The sequence below is a fragment of the Linepithema humile genome, chromosome 7, assembly GCF_040581485.1.
Source record: "Linepithema humile isolate Giens D197 chromosome 7, Lhum_UNIL_v1.0, whole genome shotgun sequence".
NCBI classification, from domain to species: domain Eukaryota; kingdom Metazoa; phylum Arthropoda; class Insecta; order Hymenoptera; family Formicidae; genus Linepithema; species Linepithema humile.
In genome coordinates, this window is record NC_090134.1 from 1,196,154 (window position 1) to 1,213,513 (window position 17,360).

At 32.7% G+C, this 17,360-nt stretch overlaps 5 protein-coding genes and 2 long non-coding RNA genes across 14 annotated transcripts; 2 read left to right on the top strand and 5 right to left on the bottom strand.

Annotated features, from left to right (window-relative positions):
- Positions 1 to 2,183: 2,183 nt before the first annotated feature.
- Positions 2,184 to 9,500, bottom strand: LOC105678480 (dynactin subunit 2-like). 3 transcript variants are annotated; one of them, XM_012377867.2, is made up of 4 exons: positions 9,412 to 9,500; positions 3,045 to 3,107; positions 2,878 to 2,949; positions 2,184 to 2,814 (listed from the first exon to the last, which is right to left on the bottom strand). In XM_012377867.2, the coding sequence occupies exons 1-4, from the start codon at positions 9,447 to 9,449 to the stop codon at positions 2,658 to 2,660; spliced, it is 330 nt and encodes a 109-aa protein (XP_012233290.1). In that variant the 5' UTR covers positions 9,450 to 9,500; the 3' UTR covers positions 2,184 to 2,657. The 3 variants fall into 3 exon arrangements, with proteins under 3 accessions (XP_012233290.1, XP_012233291.1, XP_067214900.1); XM_012377868.2 differs by lacking the exon at positions 9,412 to 9,500 and adding an exon at positions 7,759 to 8,053; XM_067358799.1 differs by lacking the exon at positions 9,412 to 9,500 and having other exon boundaries at positions 2,184 to 2,387; positions 2,585 to 2,814; positions 3,045 to 3,185.
- LOC105669027 (putative nuclease HARBI1) lies at positions 3,659 to 5,374 on the top strand. The gene is made up of 4 exons (XM_067359954.1): positions 3,659 to 3,986; positions 4,145 to 4,615; positions 4,756 to 4,915; positions 5,134 to 5,374. The coding sequence occupies exons 1-4, from the start codon at positions 3,659 to 3,661 to the stop codon at positions 5,372 to 5,374; spliced, it is 1,200 nt and encodes a 399-aa protein (XP_067216055.1).
- Positions 5,384 to 6,610, bottom strand: LOC137001001 (uncharacterized). The gene is made up of 3 exons (XR_010891145.1): positions 6,396 to 6,610; positions 6,015 to 6,287; positions 5,384 to 5,929 (listed from the first exon to the last, which is right to left on the bottom strand). It is a non-coding gene; the product is annotated as an uncharacterized lncRNA (long non-coding RNA).
- Positions 6,707 to 7,746, bottom strand: LOC137001002 (uncharacterized). Its single transcript, XR_010891146.1, has 3 exons — positions 7,058 to 7,746; positions 6,803 to 6,914; positions 6,707 to 6,730 (listed from the first exon to the last, which is right to left on the bottom strand). It is a non-coding gene; the product is annotated as an uncharacterized lncRNA (long non-coding RNA).
- LOC105678475 (carnitine O-acetyltransferase) lies at positions 8,816 to 12,812 on the top strand. 4 transcript variants are annotated; one of them, XM_012377861.2, is made up of 13 exons: positions 8,816 to 9,364; positions 9,745 to 9,817; positions 9,889 to 10,019; positions 10,080 to 10,215; positions 10,292 to 10,464; positions 10,541 to 10,694; positions 10,755 to 10,920; positions 11,067 to 11,254; positions 11,336 to 11,436; positions 11,503 to 11,628; positions 11,711 to 12,038; positions 12,122 to 12,259; positions 12,355 to 12,812. In XM_012377861.2, the coding sequence occupies exons 1-13, from the start codon at positions 9,357 to 9,359 to the stop codon at positions 12,550 to 12,552; spliced, it is 1,920 nt and encodes a 639-aa protein (XP_012233284.1). In that variant the 5' UTR covers positions 8,816 to 9,356; the 3' UTR covers positions 12,553 to 12,812. The 4 variants fall into 4 exon arrangements, with proteins under 4 accessions (XP_012233284.1, XP_067214888.1, XP_067214886.1 ...); XM_067358787.1 differs by having other exon boundaries at positions 9,356 to 9,495; XM_067358785.1 differs by lacking the exon at positions 8,816 to 9,364 and adding an exon at positions 9,502 to 9,636.
- Positions 12,634 to 14,861, bottom strand: O-fut1 (O-fucosyltransferase 1). The gene is made up of 6 exons (XM_012377863.2): positions 14,339 to 14,861; positions 14,155 to 14,270; positions 13,957 to 14,080; positions 13,521 to 13,891; positions 13,190 to 13,426; positions 12,634 to 13,117 (listed from the first exon to the last, which is right to left on the bottom strand). The coding sequence occupies exons 1-6, from the start codon at positions 14,442 to 14,444 to the stop codon at positions 12,920 to 12,922; spliced, it is 1,152 nt and encodes a 383-aa protein (XP_012233286.1). The 5' UTR covers positions 14,445 to 14,861; the 3' UTR covers positions 12,634 to 12,919.
- Positions 14,862 to 15,010: 149 nt separating this feature from the next.
- LOC105678478 (serine/threonine-protein phosphatase 2A activator-like) lies at positions 15,011 to 17,237 on the bottom strand. 3 transcript variants are annotated; one of them, XM_012377865.2, is made up of 10 exons: positions 17,082 to 17,237; positions 16,925 to 16,983; positions 16,780 to 16,843; positions 16,610 to 16,695; positions 16,328 to 16,531; positions 16,030 to 16,247; positions 15,822 to 15,946; positions 15,548 to 15,648; positions 15,316 to 15,423; positions 15,011 to 15,242 (listed from the first exon to the last, which is right to left on the bottom strand). In XM_012377865.2, exons 3-10 carry the CDS (start codon positions 16,820 to 16,822, stop codon positions 15,117 to 15,119), a joined length of 1,011 nt encoding a protein of 336 aa, XP_012233288.1. In that variant the 5' UTR covers positions 16,823 to 16,843; positions 16,925 to 16,983; positions 17,082 to 17,237; the 3' UTR covers positions 15,011 to 15,116. The 3 variants fall into 3 exon arrangements, with proteins under 3 accessions (XP_012233288.1, XP_012233287.1, XP_012233289.1); XM_012377864.2 differs by having other exon boundaries at positions 16,780 to 16,983; XM_012377866.2 differs by lacking the exon at positions 16,925 to 16,983 and having other exon boundaries at positions 17,082 to 17,221.
- Positions 17,238 to 17,360: the final 123 nt, after the last annotated feature.

The following is a 17,360-nucleotide window of genomic DNA, read 5'->3' on the forward strand; positions in this document are numbered from 1 at the left end:
TAAATATTTTTTTATTTGGATTAAATTTTTTTCAATCAAATTTTGATCAGTTTTATTTATACATTTTATGTATGTTTTTTTTATGTATATTTTATGTTTATTTTAAATTTACACCTTGAATAATATATCAGTTACTTTTCATGTTGGTGATATATTAAAAATTTAGATAATTATCAAAATATAAACATATTGGAGTGTCTTTTTTGGAACTTGGCCAGACCTTATCATTTATGAATTTTTGTGCTATATCACTTACTTTTTTATAAATGTACAAAATTAATGACAGAATTGAAATTATTTTTCAATTATTTTTGCACATTTTGAATGTAACATTTATATTAAGTCAGTTATATATTAACTAAATTATTTTACATTCTAACACAAGTATTTTGTTTCATATCACACTTACATTCTATGAAACAGATGTTTCATTTCAAATATTCAAACTAAACTATTTTTAGTTGTAACATGTCTTCGATTTAACTGCCCCATTGATATGAAGCTATGGATAGCTGAATGTGAAATATCTTTGCTTCATATCACGGTTATGTTAAAATTTTTATAAAATATGCGAAAAAAATTATGATATGATATCAAAGACATGTTAAACATAAAATAATTAAGTTAGAACATTCAAAATGACACTTATTATGTTTCACCTAGCATAATTGTGATATCAAACGCAATACTTATGTTATTAGTTATTTTTTAATATTACCAATAAAACATCTGTTTCACAGGACATAAGTGTGATATGAAACACAATACTTGTGTTATAATGTGAAATATTTTAGTTAATATGTAATTAAGTTAATATAAATGTACAAAATTAATTATGTAACAGAATTGAAATTATTTTTTAATTATTGTTGTACATTTCGGATGTAACACTTATATAAACTATGATATAAACTATAATATCAAATCAGCGACATATGAAACATAAAATAATTAAGTTAGAACTTTCAAAAGGACACTTATTGTGTTTAATATAACGTAACTGTGATATCAAACGCAAAGACTTATGTAATTAGTTATTTTCTAATATTACTAATAAAACATCTGTTTCACATGACTTAAATGCTATATAAAACGCAAGACGTGTTATAATGTAAAATAGTTTAGTTGATATGTAATTAAATTAATATAAAAATGTACAGAAATGTACAAAATTAATTATGTGACAAAATTTAAATTATTTTTCAATTATTTTTCTACATTTCAAATGTAACATTTATATTAACTTAATAATATATTAACTAAATTTTTTTACATTATAAGTTTTGCGACTGGATCGATGTCGACGTCGATGAGATTTTCTTCGTTCATTAATACTAATAAAATTCTATTACATGGCAGTTTATTTGTTAATAAAATGTTAACAAAATTAAAGAATATAATTTTCTTTTTCATACTTTGCAGAAGTTTTTTTTAATACTCTTCGAGTTATTTTATATCTAAATCTGACATATTTCAATATAAAATTTAAATTAAAATATCTCTTTAAATTAAAATATTAAGTTATGGATAATCTTACCGTAATACTTTTATGATTAGAATAATGAGAAGTGGTAAAGAAAACGCATAATTGTTAAAAAAAGTACATTGTAAATTACATACTTTTTCTTCAAAATAACAATGGGTTTTTTTACACGTATTGATTCGTTTTATTATTCTGCGCATAAAAATATTACGGTAAGATTATCAATAACTAAATATTTTTAAAAATTTTAGATTTTATATCAAAATATGTCATATCTCTCTCTCTCTCTTTCATGTTTGCGAAATTTTCGTAGTGCAACTTGGGGAAGTCGAATTCATTGACCCTTGGCACTTGGTGCATGAAATGCACGTAGCGCAACTCGGGGTACTCGAGTTCGTCAACTCTTGAGACCTGGTGCGAGGAATTTCCGTAGCGCAACTCCCGAAAATCGAATTCGTCGACTCTTGGCACCTGGTGCGAAAAATTCCCGTAGCGCAACTTACAAAAGTTGAATTCGTCGACCCTTGACACCTGGTGCGAGGAATTCCCGTAGCACAACTCGGAGAAGTCGAATTTGTCGACCCTTTGCACCTAATGCGAAAAATTCTTGTAGCACAACTCGCAAAAGTCGAATTCGTCGACCCTTGACACATGGTGCGAGGAATTCCCGTAGCGCAACTCGGGGTAATCGAATTCGACAACTCTTGGCACCTGGTGCAAAAAATTCTCGTAGCGCAACTCGCGAAAGTTGAATTCGTCGACCCTTGGCACCTGGTGCGAGGAATTCTCGTAGCGCAACTCGTAAAAGTCGAATTTGTCGATCCTTGGCACCTGGTGCGTGGAATTCCCGTAAATTTTAATGATAATGATAATACTCTGGGCTCCGTAAATTCTTTAACCGCCCCTGCGGACAGAGGAGAAGAATAAGGAGACGACGTTTCTTAATTTTTGCATTACCAACATCACTTTTTGACCGCTTGTATCTCCGGAACGGCTGGACCAATTTTAATTTTTTTTGGCTCAAATTAGTCGTGGCGATGCCGCCATTAAGGATATACTATGTGTTTTTGTAAAATTTTTTATATTTTAGTTGCTACAAACCCCCGAAAAATCGACTTTGTGCGCGCAGGATAAGAGACTTAGTAGTGTCATTTTCTGAACTTTGCCAGAGACACTACCGCGTCTCCTGACTTGTATCCTGTTCTTGGCCTGTTGGACACACGATCTGAGAAATCAACAGGTTTTCCAACAATTTGTTTGCCTTTAAATTTGTTAAATGCTTCTTTAGCACTGATATGTAACTGTTCCACACAAGTGCTGTCAGGTTCTTCCTAAATAAATCAGTTACCAATTAGCATATCAAATGTTATGTGCAATGCAAATGTGCATCTCACCTCGCAATACATTCGCATTTGCTCTGATTCAGGCAAATCGCTTGTCTCGTAAACGTCAAGTTGATCGTACGCCTGCAATATTTATTATTAGTATAACTCAGAATTGGTATTTGCTCACAATATGACATATAAAAATGCGACAAGTATGTAATATATGATAAACTTACAATTCCTGGTAAATCAGCGTATTTAGGGTCTGCCATCGTTTTAATCGCGCAAATTGTTCACAACTATTGAAAAATATTATCAAAATTAGAATCAAAACCGTAATAAGGTGTGGTCTTCAACAGACTTGAACAACTTAAATCAACTAATAGCGTTTTTCACTGAGCCGCACTGAGTGCGCACCGAAAACTTGTTCAGTAGCAGCAGCACTGTACGAGGTTGCCGAAAGTGCGAGTTTCTCGCACTCCCAGCTAAACAATAAACTACATGTGTCAAGTGCCAAAAAGTGCAATATTTCTGGATTTACGAAAAATGATGGAACAATCAGAGAAATTAAACATTTGCTTTAAAGTCAATAATGACATGCTGTCATTAAAACTTCAATCAAGTGAAACAGACTTATTCAATAAATTGATAATAGCTTTGTTCGTTTTGTCTGTTCTGGGTCTATCTCGGAACAGACCCAAGCAGACCTGGGTATCTTTGGGTTAAGATAGACGAACTCCGGAAGTGGATCGTAGAACAGGAAGTTAACTACTTATGTGCTCTGAACGACTCTAAAATGAACTCGAACCACTATAAAAAAAACACAGTTTATAACCTAATCTGAATACATATGTGCATATTTTTAAAGGTGTTCTTGATTTCGTTTTACTTCGTTTCTCGACATATATATTTGGTTTATAAAGTAATCATGACTTTTTCGTCCTCATCATCATCATCCGATTCAGAGATATCTATCGGCGAGGAAATACTTTTTGATTCTTTTTCATCTTCTGAAGACGAAAGCGATAAAAATAGACATTGCATAGAAAATTATGAAACTGTCATTTCTGAATACAGCGAAAAAGAATTTGCAACACACTTTAGATTAAGAAGAGATGTTGTTAATCAACTTATTTTACAGTTTTCGCAATCAGTGCATTACATGTCTATTGTCAATGGTAAATATAATTATGTCAATTTTGTTCATCTTATGTAATAATATATTCTTTTTTTTTCTTTTTCAAAAATATTAATAGATGAGAATATACATATGTAATTCTAAAAGTGATAATATTAAAAATAATAAATGTAATAAATTTAACACTTTTTTTTTTAGCTTTTGGCCGAGATGCTATATCTCCTGAGAAGCATATATATACGTTCTTGTGGTTTGTTGGCCATGAAGTGTCATCCTATAGAGACTGTGCGGATCGCTTCAATCTGTCATTGAGTGCACTATTTGACATTATTACAAGAGTGTCTAATTATTTGGTCGATATTGCACCACAGCATATTCACTGGCCTAATGAAGAAGAAAGGGAAACAACTAAAATATATTTTCAACAAATTAAAGGTTTTCCAAATGTTATTGGGTGCATCGATGGAACTCATATTCTTATAGATAGGCCAAAAGAAAGTGCAGAAAGTTACTATAATAGAAAAGATTTCTTTTCTATACAAATGCAAATAGTTTGTAACCATGTACGAAAAATTATAGACGTTTTTATTGGGTTTCCAGGATCTGTACACGATGCAAGAGTGTTTAGAAACTCACCACTGATTGAAAAATTACTTAATCCAGAATTACGTGAGTACTCCATAATTTCATGATATTATTTTTTCATGGCAAAATGAACTAAAACTTCAAATAAATCTATTTAAAAAATGTTGAATATTATTATCATATATTCTATATTTTTTTAATATTTATGGATGAAAATGTTACAGATGGATGGCTTTTAGGAGATAGTGCTTACCCATGCCTTCCAACGTTAATGACTCCTTATAAAGACAATGGTCATCTGACTGCTGCAGAAACTTTATATAATGCCAAATTATCGTCATGTCGTGTGCGAGTTGAACATACTATCGGCATTTTGAAGCAACGGTAACATAAATTTTTTATACTTACATAATATATATGTTTGTACGAGTCAATTTAATGAGTTCCAACTTTATATTCAAGAGCCAAGATATGCGAAAAATGTTGATCATAGATAAAAAATCTACAAAATTTGCAACTCATTAATTTGGCCTACTGTACAATTCTGAAATGTATAATTATGTAAATAATTTAATTTCATATTATATAAATTTATATTAAAGATTTCGATTCCTCTACCACGTTAAACTAAAAACTATGGAAAGGAGGATAAAAGTTATATATGCATGTTGTGTATTGCACAATATGTGTGGTATAGACGACCTTGATTTGCTCGATCTATTGCCGGCTGATGAGACTGTCAATAATATTGAAGTGAATGTCAGTAATATTGAAGCAAATAAAGAAGACTACCAGAATAATAATGATTTACCTAGTGGATTATTAACTTTTGCGAATAAATAATAATATGTATTAATTTTACAAGTCTTTTATTACACATGTTTTATTACAGTCTTTTTTATCACAATATTGTACTATATTCTTCTTCATAATATTTTTTATTATATTTAAATAAAAAATTTGATAATGGAAAACATAACTCGGCGTAGTTTAAGTTCTTCTCAACTAGGAACAAGATTGAGACAATAAAATAAGAAATAATTAAATTATAAATTGCACAAATTGCGCATATTTTGCCTTCGACAATCTTAAAACAAAAAATATATCTATACTATTAATAAAAAAAAACAAAATAAAATTCACGAATTTCATAAAATATTTTCAAAGTATTATAACATCTCATCAATATCATCGTCATTGTCGATGTCGATATTGTACTTTGCTTTATATTTTTTGGCTTTCAATTTCAGTTCGATGCGTTTGAGTTTCAAATACTCATGTTGACGAGAAGCTTTTTCTTTATCTTGTTTTTCGCGGATATTTTTAGCAGACTCCCTTTTTGGTAATTTTTTGTTATTCCTTTCGACTGATGTCTCCTGTTTATCATTTTCACAAAATCTGAAATTTTAAATCAGATTACTTAATAGATTATTTTATTAATAATAAAGTATTTTTATTTTATGTTAAATGATCGCATTCTTACATATTTTCTTTGCCGATTATCTTTTGACATCCTTCTTTGCCATTATCTATTGCACAGGTATCTTGTTGCTGAAATGGTGCAGCATCATCTTCAGTTTGTGCAACAACATTGATGTTTTTCATAGATGTTTCTTGATCTGTCTGTGAATCTGTCGGCGGATCTGTCGCTTCTGAACTTGTACTTGCAGTGCTATTGTTTATAACAAGACAATTCGTTCCCATTAATACGGGAGGAATTATGGAATGAACTTTTCCAAAAATATCTTGCAGTTCACTGTAATATAATTATTAGAAATAATATGTAATATTATAATATATATTACATATAGAATTAATAAAAAGTAGATTACGATAATATTTATATATGTGTATATAAACATACTTTTCAAATTCAAGGCACATTCGTCCTCTTCCACTTTTCTTTGGCCCTTTATTTAATAGTCTTTTTTTATATGCCTTTTCCAATGCTTTCATTTTATTTTCAATTTGCATGCTTGTGAATGTGTATCCGTATGTAGACATTTTTTTGTGAATACGTGTGTACATTTGTTTTTTGGAAACAAATTTGCGCTTATCAAGCAATCTTTTATATTTTGGGTAGATTTAATAGGCATGGAGAGTACAGACTTCCAAGGTAGGTCTTCATCCTCTGTTAAAGTTGGAGTGTTAGTATCCTACTCTCCATTGAAGTCAAATTGTCATTGTCACTGAGCATTGCTATATTGTAATATATATTAATAATTAAAATAGACACGCTAAGAATTATACAAAAAAAATTGATAAAAATACCTGTTTTCATTACATATCGTCCTGAAAAATATACATTTTGTTCGCCTATGAAGCAATTGTGAGAACTAATTGCGTCTAGTTCTACTTTTTCATTACACTCATTACATATAAACTGAAATATAAACGTACATAAAGAATTATTGTATACATTTTACAAGATTAACAAAAAACAGGAATATTTATTTTAATTTAATATTATTTTAGGTTATGTAAAGTTTGGTTAACAATCAAAATAATACATATGAAACTACTTACGTCGTCAATCTCTTCCTCGAAGTCATGTCTACTTATATTTTCACTTCCTTGCATTTTCGTTTGGTTTTAGGTTTGAGCAGTTTTTGGGGCTTTTAAACAGAAAATTGCCGTGATATGCGTATTAACGCACAAAGCTCGATGTCCTTTCAAAATACGCGGGTTCTTGATAGTACACCCGAATGGAACCGACTGGAACTATCGTTTCGCGAGAGAGCATTATAGGGAAACTCCAAGTGGACCTAAACAGCTCTAAACCGCTCTGACGGTAGGAAATAGAACAGAATCAAGTTTTCACCCCGATTGCCCCGATATAACTTCCGGCTGAAAAAACACCATAAAGTTCACTAGGTTTGCTCGGAGCGACTCTGAGCAGCTCCCGAGAGACAAAACGAACAAAGCTTATGTGTCAAAAATGATAATATGTCCAATTCAGCAGAGGTAGATTTATTACCTCCGTGAGTTCTATCAGACGGATAGAATTGTGAAATTGCGTAAATATCAATTATTTTATAAGCTGTTGCTCTTGCAACACGAAAATGACTTTTGTACTGTAACAATAATATATAATTATTTGTAGCACTTATATACAACACATGTATATATTTTTTCACATAATACAATACCAATACAGTACAATAAACAATACCTGTACAGCAACAATTAAATTATTAATAAATAATAAATATATAATCACGACTTACGTCCTTATCCATAAGATTATATACAACATTAATAAAATTTTCAATTTTTGGAATTTTTTGTAGATTTCCTTTTGTTATTTCATCTTCATCACTGCTAGATGATGAAGAAGATAGCAAATCTAGCAATTGAAGAGCATTAAAAATATCGCGCGCTGCCATCTTGCACTCAACCGACACCGTCTCTTAAAGCTCGTGTTGAATTTATGCACTAACGTGCAAAAACTCGGCACTCAACTTTTCACTGAAACAGCGCGCTCCGTCTCCGTGCGCACCGAAATGCCCAGTGAAATACGTTGCCCTCATCTAGTGCGCACCAGTGCGACCAGTGAAAAACGCTATAAGAACATAGACTTATATAAATAGACCCAGCGTTCTGTGAGAGGAGTTGTCCGCGTCTTCTAAAGGACAGAATGATACGCAGTAAGGTGCTGTCTCCGTCACTTGCTGGTCTGGAGGGGGAACGTCGACAACGTTGAGGGGAATTAAAAGGCGCGCGTACCGCATTTATACATGCGGTACGCGCGCCTTTTAATTCCCCTCAACGTTGTCGACGTTCCCCCTCCAGACCAGCAAGTGACGGAGACAGCACCTTACTGCGTATCATTCTGTCCTTTAGAAGACGCGGACAACTCCTCTCACAGAACGCTGGGTCTATTTATATAAGTCTATTAGCGTTTTCGATTATACAGGATTTGAACGACCCAGGGTTGATCAATCACTATTTTACTATAAATGCAAGTCTTTCATTGGTGGAGAGGTTGCAATGACGTCATTAACCAACCCTGGGTCGTTCAAATCCTGTATAATCGAAAACGCTATATGTATAAGAAACACGACTTTCACAGCACTTTTTTATTATGCTCGTATCAGACTACACATTAAAGATTGAAATTTGACCAATCAGGACAAAGAACTTTTGGCTCCTTTTGTTTCGATTGATCAAATTTCAATCTTATCTGGATATAACTAAAATTGCTACAAGTTGGCAAAGGAGATTTCCATCATAACTAGCTAACTAACTTTAATGGAAATCCCTGGAACTACACTAACCTCAAAAAACGCACGAAAAAGATTTAAATCTCCGAATCAGCTTTCTCTGACTTTCTTTTAGCTAAATTCTGTATTACTTTGCAAAATATTGCCAAGAATTTCGAATTTACAAAAGAATTATTATGACAATTTTATGATCGCGAAGTTTTCTTCTATGAAATTACTTTTTAAAATTTTTTATCAGCACATCAAAATGTCATGATTTTATAAACAAATAATAGTGCAAATACCATAGAAATACGCATACACAATAACTATTTGATTTTTATATTTGGTATCTTAACTACATGCTTATAGGCAATTTGAAAAGAATGGACAACCGGTTTTCATTCACATTAAAATTTATGGACTATTTTAAGTCATCGTTAAGACTGCCGCAATTAGACATGCATAAATACGCTTATTCAGATAAAGGAATTTGTACTTATTGTTAGATAAAAAGATAAGACAAACAATGACATTTATATTCCTGCTGCAAGTGGAACTTTAACAGGATTTTGTGCGGCAATTTGCTTCTTTTATTCGAACCAAGAGCAGAATTCTACCATATGGACGTGTATGTATGCGTATACGATAATCTTAAGCGATATACTACGAACATACCAATTGTTACGATTGATGAGCACAGTGTTAACAGCCATTTGTGATATATTAATTTATAGCAATTTATAGTGATACATTTTGATGGTAGGGGTTGATCATCCTGTATTATCTCGTACATATATCTGATTTGTTACGTGTGCATGTGTATAACAATGTGTGTGATGTCTGCGGAGATATTTTTAAAACTTTTGAAATTTCGATAGTGTGAAATACATTTTGTGAATAGTGAGCTTTATTGAGTATTTATCTTACTGACATTGTTCACAATTACATATTTAGAAATTGTGACTTATTTTTAAAATGCCATTGATATTTTTAATCTTTGTTCCTCAGCAACACAGTAGGATCAAGCTCTGTGGAAAAAGCAGCAATGTACAAAGTACTTTCTAATATGTCAAAGTATACAGTGAGTACATAGACATTCATTTTTGACAAAAGGTAGAAGAGAGCTTTTAATAAAAGGGATTGCTCTAACAGGTCCATAATGGATTGCATAAGACATCATCAGTTCTTCGTGGACCATCCATAACAACCTTAAATCTAAATAAACAAGTGCTTCCCAAACAACCTGTTCCTGATATTAAGCAAACTGCAGAGCGTTATTTAAGGTACATATCTATATTTTTTTCAATATATGATCATCATTATTTATAACTTGTTAATTGTAGGTCTTTGAAGCCACTGTTGACTGACAATGAATATAAAAATACAGAAAGAATTGTAAATGAATTTGTAAGCGACACTGGTGCAGGACCTCGATTACATGCTAAATTACTAGAGAGATATGAAAACACTGATAATTGGGTACTTCACGCATTTACATATATTTTTAAATTAATACTAACATGAGTACTATTGATTTATATTTATATACTTTTAGATGAAGGAATGGTGGTTGCAAGTTGCATATTTAGGATACCGTTTCCCTGTGATTGTACATTCCAGTCCTGGAACTGTTGGACCACCAGTTACTTTCAACAGACCAGATGATGTGTATGCATTTGCAGCACGGCTTGTTGCTGGAGTATGTGATTACAATGAGATGGTCAAGAGGTGACTTTTTACAACTTACAATATTTTTTTTTTTTGTTATATACTTTATACTCACACGTACAATGAAACTTTTTAGTGAAAAGATGAAACAAGAAATGGCACGCAATGATCCACTTGACATGCAACCTTATGGCATGATACTAGGTACACACAGACAGCCCAATAAAGTAATCGATAAACTGTTGCATACAGACGAGGCCAAACACATAATAATCATAAGCAATAATCATGTAAGTATGACTATATCAGTGAGAAGATATCTCTATACATACATTTCATCTATATTACAGTTCTTTAAACTTTGTGTTGTCGATAAAACCGGCATTTTAAGTGAGGATAAGCTCGTGGCTGCTATAAAAGATATCGTAGATCGCTCGTGTGCGCAAGGAAAGCCTATAGGAATTTTAACTGGGAATGATAGAGATACTTGGGCGAAGGACCACGATTTACTTTTAGGTTTACTTCAATTTATTTATTTATTTATTATATATTTATTTCTTGTGCCTATTCACATGATTTTTATGCATATCTTTTTGAACTGCATTCTTTGTTAATCATTTTAATAATTTTTTTCAGTTAATGAATCATTGATGCATTTTCAGAATTAGGTAACAATAGAAATATAATCAAGGATATAGAAACATCCTTGTTCATATTGTGTCTTGACAAGAATATACCTAAGGATGCTTTTATGGGAAAGAATAATGCTTCAGTTAGAGCAGTTCAAACGATGACAGGCTTCAACAGCCGCGTAAATGCGGGTAACAGGTGGCATGATAAGACTGTGCAGGTGAAACATGTGATAATTCAATAACAATAGAGAAATATTTAAAATCTGTTAAGATAATCAAAGGACACGTATATTTTGCAGTACATTGTATCCGCTGATGGTTACATCGGCATGGAATATGAACACTGTCCATGTGAGGGTGTTCCAGTTGCCGTCCTTCATGATCATGTGCTAAAATATATGTAAATAATTCATGCTAAGTAACCTGCCTCGTAATGGCGCAAATAAAAATCTCCGTCTACTTTCAGAGCAGCAAGGGAAAATAGTGCAAGGAACGCAAGTCCCAAAGATTTTCCCAGACCGGAACTTTTGAAATTCGAGACTAACGACGCCGTAAATCGTGCAATTGATAAAGCTGCTGATGCGGTGGACAAGTAAGCCAATTATCTGTTCTGCTGATTGTTAAATTATAATCATGCCAATGTCCTTATAAATACAATACGCATGATCTTTCAGGCTCTCAAATGACATAGACATGGAATGTTTTATATTCGACAAGTTTGGCGCGGACGAGATAAAAGCGATTAAACTGAGTCCCGACAGTTTTATCCAGATCGCGATGCAAGTGACGTTCTATAATTTATTGAAAAAACCACCGGCCCACTACGAGAGTGCGGCATTACGAAGATTTATAAATGCCAGAACGGAATGCATAAGGTCCACTAGCACCGAATCTGTCGAATTCGCGAAAATGATGCTCTACGACGCCGAGTGCGCGAGTAAAGCGCAGAAGAAGGAAATGCTAATCAAAGCTGTAAATGCTCACAAAGAGCTCGCTGGACAAGTAAGATTTTTCTCTGCTTAAATTACGGCGCGGTCTTTCAATGATGCGATGTGAACTCCAAAGCTAACGACTCTTCTTTGTAGGCAGCCGTGGGTCAAGGTGTCGATCGGCATCTGTTTGGCTTGAAAATGATAGCACAAAGCGAAGGAATGGAGCTTCCAGAATTGTACAAGGATGTTGGTTACACTAGAAGTACATATTTCAATTTAACATCGAGTCAGGTAATGCGAAACAAGTCCTTAAAATGTTAAAAAAGATTGAAACATTACATATTTTAATAAAAAAGTTACCGTGTTAATATTTTCGTGATTTAAAGGTGCCGTATAAATCAGCGTCGTTTATGTGCTATGGACCAGTTGTTCCTGACGGTTACGGCTGCTGTTACAATCCGCGACCGAAGGATATTCTGTTCGCCTGTTCTTCTTTCAAATCGTGCGAAAAGACAAACACGAGGGATTTTGCTCGCGTTTTGCAGCAAACACTGTGCGACATGCGGGACATTGGAAATGAATAGTACAGTTAAGATCACGTTATTTTTATACGCTATGTTTATACGCGGTGGCAAGCAGAACAGGGTAATTCAAACAAGGCGAAATATTTTATATACTTTTTATTATGAATAATGGGAGACAGTACTCTGAAAAAAATGCTTGGTGGAATACCGCTCTGTTTGACTTGCTCACACACATACGCACACGCACACACAACACACACTTGTAATACTAATACAATTATTAGTTTGTATTTTTCCACAATAAATATATATTTAGCGCATTATTGTGCAATTTTTATCACATATTATTAATAAAATTATAAATAAAAAATAGGAATTATTAATTGAGTGCATTTGACACATAATATTATGTCATAAGAGTGTGATATTACAGTTCCACATGAACTGTAGAAGATCTTTCGTTAGGGAAACCCCAGAAAAATGTCGGAAGTCCCTTGACTTCTCTTTCTCTGGCCACGAAAGCGGAGAACGAAGAAATACAGTTTCCTATGAAATAGTTTGCCCTACCGAGAATTGCTAGATCCAAATGCGGTGAGGCCAATGATTCTTGTCTGAAGACCGGTATCTAAAGTATGAAAACGAAGAAACGTTAAACTATGAATTCTTAATGATGTTACAATGACGTGCACAAGCTCACCTTCATACGTGACAAAGCTTCTTCAAGTTTCTCTAACATATGATTGTTGTCTGATGCCACAAACACTGATTTGACATCATTGCCGTTGCGAATAACGCGTTTCAGATGACGCAGTATTAAGTCGAACGACGGTAGGCACATAGACGAAGTTGCTTTGCCACGTTCATTGCGATACCCAAGGCACTGAGGCGCGGCGAAAAGGTTCGGCGCGGATGATATGTGTTCGCATGCGCGTATCTGAAAAAGAAACAAAGAGAAAAATAGATAAATAGAAGACTACTTGTACATTATCCTGTGTAGAATGTTAAGATACAATGATGCAAAAAAATACCCAATCAATTCCATTCCGCAAATGTATACCGATGAATGCACCTTTTGGCAATTTTTCCTTTATAAACGTTTTCGCTTGATTTAGTATGTCGTTATTCCAATTGAGGCATTTCTGAAACTGCTTATTTTCGATCTGCACTGGAAAACTAGCGGGTGCACCTGTAAACGCCAGTACTGGCCAAGTCACAGCTGGATAACGTTTCTGCCATTGCATCTTCATATCGGTATGATATACGTCGTAATGAAGCGGACCATAGAATTCTGATTTAGCAAAATCGATATTGTATGTGTCCCAGAAAGAACCGAATGGATTTCCTTGCTTGGCATTGCAGGATTGTCCTTTGCTTCCCTCGCGGGGTGAATAACAAAAAGCTAGAATGGATCAAAAGATGAAAATTTTGCCTTTATTCTTAAAGAAATTGATATGTAGAACTTACATACTCTTTCCTGAGGTAACCATATCCTCGGTGCAATATCCCTCATAAAGTCCTCCATTAACAATGCTTTGTGGCAGCTTTGTACTTGCGAAAGATTAAAATAAGTATTGAAAGGTATTTGTATCTAGAATATTGAATTTGATATTACACATTGTGCTATCAGTTTTGGAAATAATATTATATATGAACTTTGCTTACAGATTTTGGCTCTCCAGTACGAAATTCAACCCATGCCGGTACTAGCAGAGTACGATTCAAAGCTTTGGCAAACCCTAAAGCTCCTAAAAAATGATCTGCCTGATTTCCAAAACGTCCTAAAAATTAAACAGATTATTAATAAACGTATTAAATAATGTAGATATAATAGAAATTGGATTGTTACCCATGCAAGGGCAGTAAGCAATATAGCCATTTATATCAATTTCTTGGCAATGTGCAGTATAAACATTTATCAAAAATAATATGAAAATTGATATCCTGAGCATCATGATGAATTGCACTTCTACAAACTTTTATAATATGTATAAATTTCTGTAAAAATATTATAACTCAATTTTTTTCACAAGTTTCTGTAAGAAAAAAAGATATATATATGTAATACCGCACAATTTTTTGTGCGGCTTGACATGTGAGGTTAAACACAACTGAAACACAACGCAATTTCCATAGAGACGGACATTAACTATAGAAATACACAAGAATGTGCATATGTCTAAAGAATATTTAATTTGAGCAAAGTATGTACTGGCATAATTTATAAATAATAAATACGCAAACCATCTTATCAAATTTTTAAGTTCTTTACTTTTGCATACAATTTATCCACTCAATATAAATCATTTAAACAAATAAATTACAAGTATGTTTTTGTATGTCTTATACAATATTGAATAAATAATTATGTATAACAGTAGTTTATTACACCATTCAATAATTTTTATACCTCGTTATATATCCGTAATATGAAGATATTATATATTTTGTATAAATATAACGAATAACGTATGATAAAAATTTCTGATAAGCTAAGGAAATGTATCTAAAACTGACTGTATGAGCACTGTAGCACATGGGATATTGTATATTTGCATTACAAAAACTGAGAAGTATGACAAAAGATTCAGTAACAAATATATTTAATATAATCTTGTGTAATTTCCTCATTGTGATGCTGCTGCTGATTCATTCAGACGAGTTTTAGGGTTTGTTGAGGGATTATTCATTGGTATCAATGGTAATAGAGAACCAAAGAAGACATGTTGGATAACAGGAAACTTTGCCAACACCTGAAACAATGATGTATATAAATTATTATTTTTATTTACAAAGTATTTTGTAAGTAACTTTTTCTATAATTACCTCTGCTTTGTACATTTTAATAAGACCACTGTTGACTTTTGACCAGGTGGATACTGCGCTCACATTCCACAATTGATTTGAATGTTCGGCAAAAGGTCCTATTTTCACCTAAAAAATGCAATAATTGTGTCAAAATATAGGTTCTTGAATTTTAGCAGATATATTAAATCATATCAGTAAATATATTATAAATTTAATTACGTTTTGTACAAATTCAAAAAGTTTCTCATACTTTTGAAATAAATTCGATGCAGCCAAGAAACATGTACTTCTTGCTGTAAGATTCCACAACACCTTGGTCTACAAAGTGACGAGGTTCTATCCGAGGATGTCCTAAAAATATATAAGATAAAGATATATAATTAGAAATGTTAAGTGTAAAATGTATAAAAAATTAATTCTATAAAATTATTTACACTAATTATGAATCATATCTATACTATAAATCATATATATACTACTGATAAAAAAAAAAATATATATATATATACACAAAGTAATAATACCAATGAGTTGAGCACTTCCCCAAATGAAGGGTATAAATTGGTAATCATCCAAGCTCCAAACACCATGACTACCTGCTGGTTCCATGCGATATGTCAACTGAAGTCTACGCACCAACTCAAGATATCTTTAATCCAATGCAAGAATGATATAAATAGTTAATTTAAAAAATAAAGCACATCACACCATATTAATAACACAGTTAAATACCTATTAAATACTTTTATTGCAACAGCAACTTTATCATCCTCCTTAAATGCGCCTATTTTAAACATGCAACAAAGAAACATAAGGAAAGCCATTTCATGGCCTGTACCATAATCTATACGGGTAGGATTTCCAAAACTTTCATCTAAATACTGAACAATCTCTGGTATTGCACGATGCAATTTCTCTGGCAACACCCGTTTTAATTCCTCCGCTGCATTCTGTATAATAAAAGTCCAGTCACAATAAAATAAAATTATCTAAATTTAAATAATTTTTAAATAATGTATTAATATCAGACCTGCTGTAGTTTTTCGTGCCATGTGCGAAATGATTTGTTACCAAATCTTTGAGGCTGCTCAGTAGGTGGAATTTCTGTTATCCATTCATCAAATTTATTTAACATTTGTATAACATTGGTCAATATAGGAGATTGTACACATTCTGTATCTAAAGTTTTCCCTTGAACAGCTTCATTCAGTGCCAATATAAATCCCAAATATTCCTACAAATAAAATTATATAGAATATATAGTAAAATTATACTGCAGCTATATTATAATAAAACTATAAAATTATCTTACAAAGTATGCTTCTGATTTTTGCCAAACTGTTATATCAGTTGGCACTTTGATACATTTTTTTGGCACAATAAACTCATGTTGATCAGCTAAAAAAATACGTTAATATATATGTTAATATATATTTGATAAAACTCAATTCAGTTGTAACATATATAACATAAGATACATACGTAATAACTGTGTTTCTTTTATAGGAAATTTAGGCGTTGACATGATGAATGTTTAAAGATTTGGCTGTAATATATTAATGAATTTTATTACGACGAAACAGAAGTATTTTTTAACATTGAAAACACTTCATTTCAGTGTAATTACACGAATAATTTCTATCAATCGTCACTATCGCCACCGCTTCGGTACCAAATGCATAAAACCTAAGGCAATAAAAGCAGAACTTTTATTTTGCAGCACTACAGCAAAACGCGATTTAGATGAAGGTAATGCAGACGGATATTCTCTCGGGCATAATTACCTCGTTTAAAATGTAAATAAGTAAGTTAGCGATAAAGGTTAAATCTTCGAAATGTCCATGACCTTGCAACAGAGATGCCAGAATCAGCTGGAATCAGCCAAAATGGAGATGCGACCTGCGTAAACGCAGTCTGATGCAGGCACTGAAGAAGAAAAGAGACAAAACAATCCCACTGCCTCTCTTTGTCTGACCGCTCGCTTACGCCACGTTTTTATGAGAAGACGCTTTCCAGTTTGTATAGAGTTCAATGGATGTAGGCTTTAGAAAACATCATGTGAC

What these genes read in the sequence shown, in the direction of transcription:
- LOC105678480 (XM_012377867.2), bottom strand. Translation starts at nt 9,449, where the DNA reads ATGGCTGTTAACACTGTGCTCATCAATCGTAACAATTG. An exon ending in CTCATCAATCGTAACAATTG is followed by an intron (nt 3,108 to 9,411) that starts GTATGTTCGTAG and finishes ATTTTTCAATAG; the next exon opens with TTGTGAACAATTTGCGCGAT. An exon ending in AAATGCGAATGTATTGCGAG is followed by an intron (nt 2,815 to 2,877) that starts GTGAGATGCACA and finishes TGATTTATTTAG; the next exon opens with GAAGAACCTGACAGCACTTG.
- O-fut1 (XM_012377863.2), bottom strand. Translation starts at nt 14,444, where the DNA reads ATGATGCTCAGGATATCAATTTTCATATTATTTTTGATAAATGTTTAT. An exon ending in TGCGGAATGGAATTGATTGG is followed by an intron (nt 13,427 to 13,520) that starts GTATTTTTTTGC and finishes TTTCTTTTTCAG; the next exon opens with ATACGCGCATGCGAACACAT. An exon ending in AAGCTTTGTCACGTATGAAG is followed by an intron (nt 13,118 to 13,189) that starts GTGAGCTTGTGC and finishes TTCATACTTTAG; the next exon opens with ATACCGGTCTTCAGACAAGA.
- LOC105669027 (XM_067359954.1), top strand. Translation starts at nt 3,659, where the DNA reads ATGTGCATATTTTTAAAGGTGTTCTTGATTTCGTTTTACTTCGTTTCT. An exon ending in TTACATGTCTATTGTCAATG is followed by an intron (nt 3,987 to 4,144) that starts GTAAATATAATT and finishes TTTTTTTTTTAG; the next exon opens with CTTTTGGCCGAGATGCTATA. An exon ending in ATCGGCATTTTGAAGCAACG is followed by an intron (nt 4,916 to 5,133) that starts GTAACATAAATT and finishes TTTATATTAAAG; the next exon opens with ATTTCGATTCCTCTACCACG.
- LOC105678478 (XM_012377865.2), bottom strand. Translation starts at nt 16,822, where the DNA reads ATGTCAACGCCTAAATTTCCTATAAAAGAAACACAGTTATTAC. An exon ending in GGGAAGTGCTCAACTCATTG is followed by an intron (nt 15,649 to 15,821) that starts GTATTATTACTT and finishes ATATATTTTTAG; the next exon opens with GACATCCTCGGATAGAACCT. An exon ending in TTAAAATGTACAAAGCAGAG is followed by an intron (nt 15,243 to 15,315) that starts GTAATTATAGAA and finishes TCATTGTTTCAG; the next exon opens with GTGTTGGCAAAGTTTCCTGT.
- LOC105678475 (XM_012377861.2), top strand. An exon ending in TACAATGAGATGGTCAAGAG is followed by an intron (nt 10,465 to 10,540) that starts GTGACTTTTTAC and finishes GAAACTTTTTAG; the next exon opens with TGAAAAGATGAAACAAGAAA. An exon ending in TAATCATAAGCAATAATCAT is followed by an intron (nt 10,695 to 10,754) that starts GTAAGTATGACT and finishes TCTATATTACAG; the next exon opens with TTCTTTAAACTTTGTGTTGT.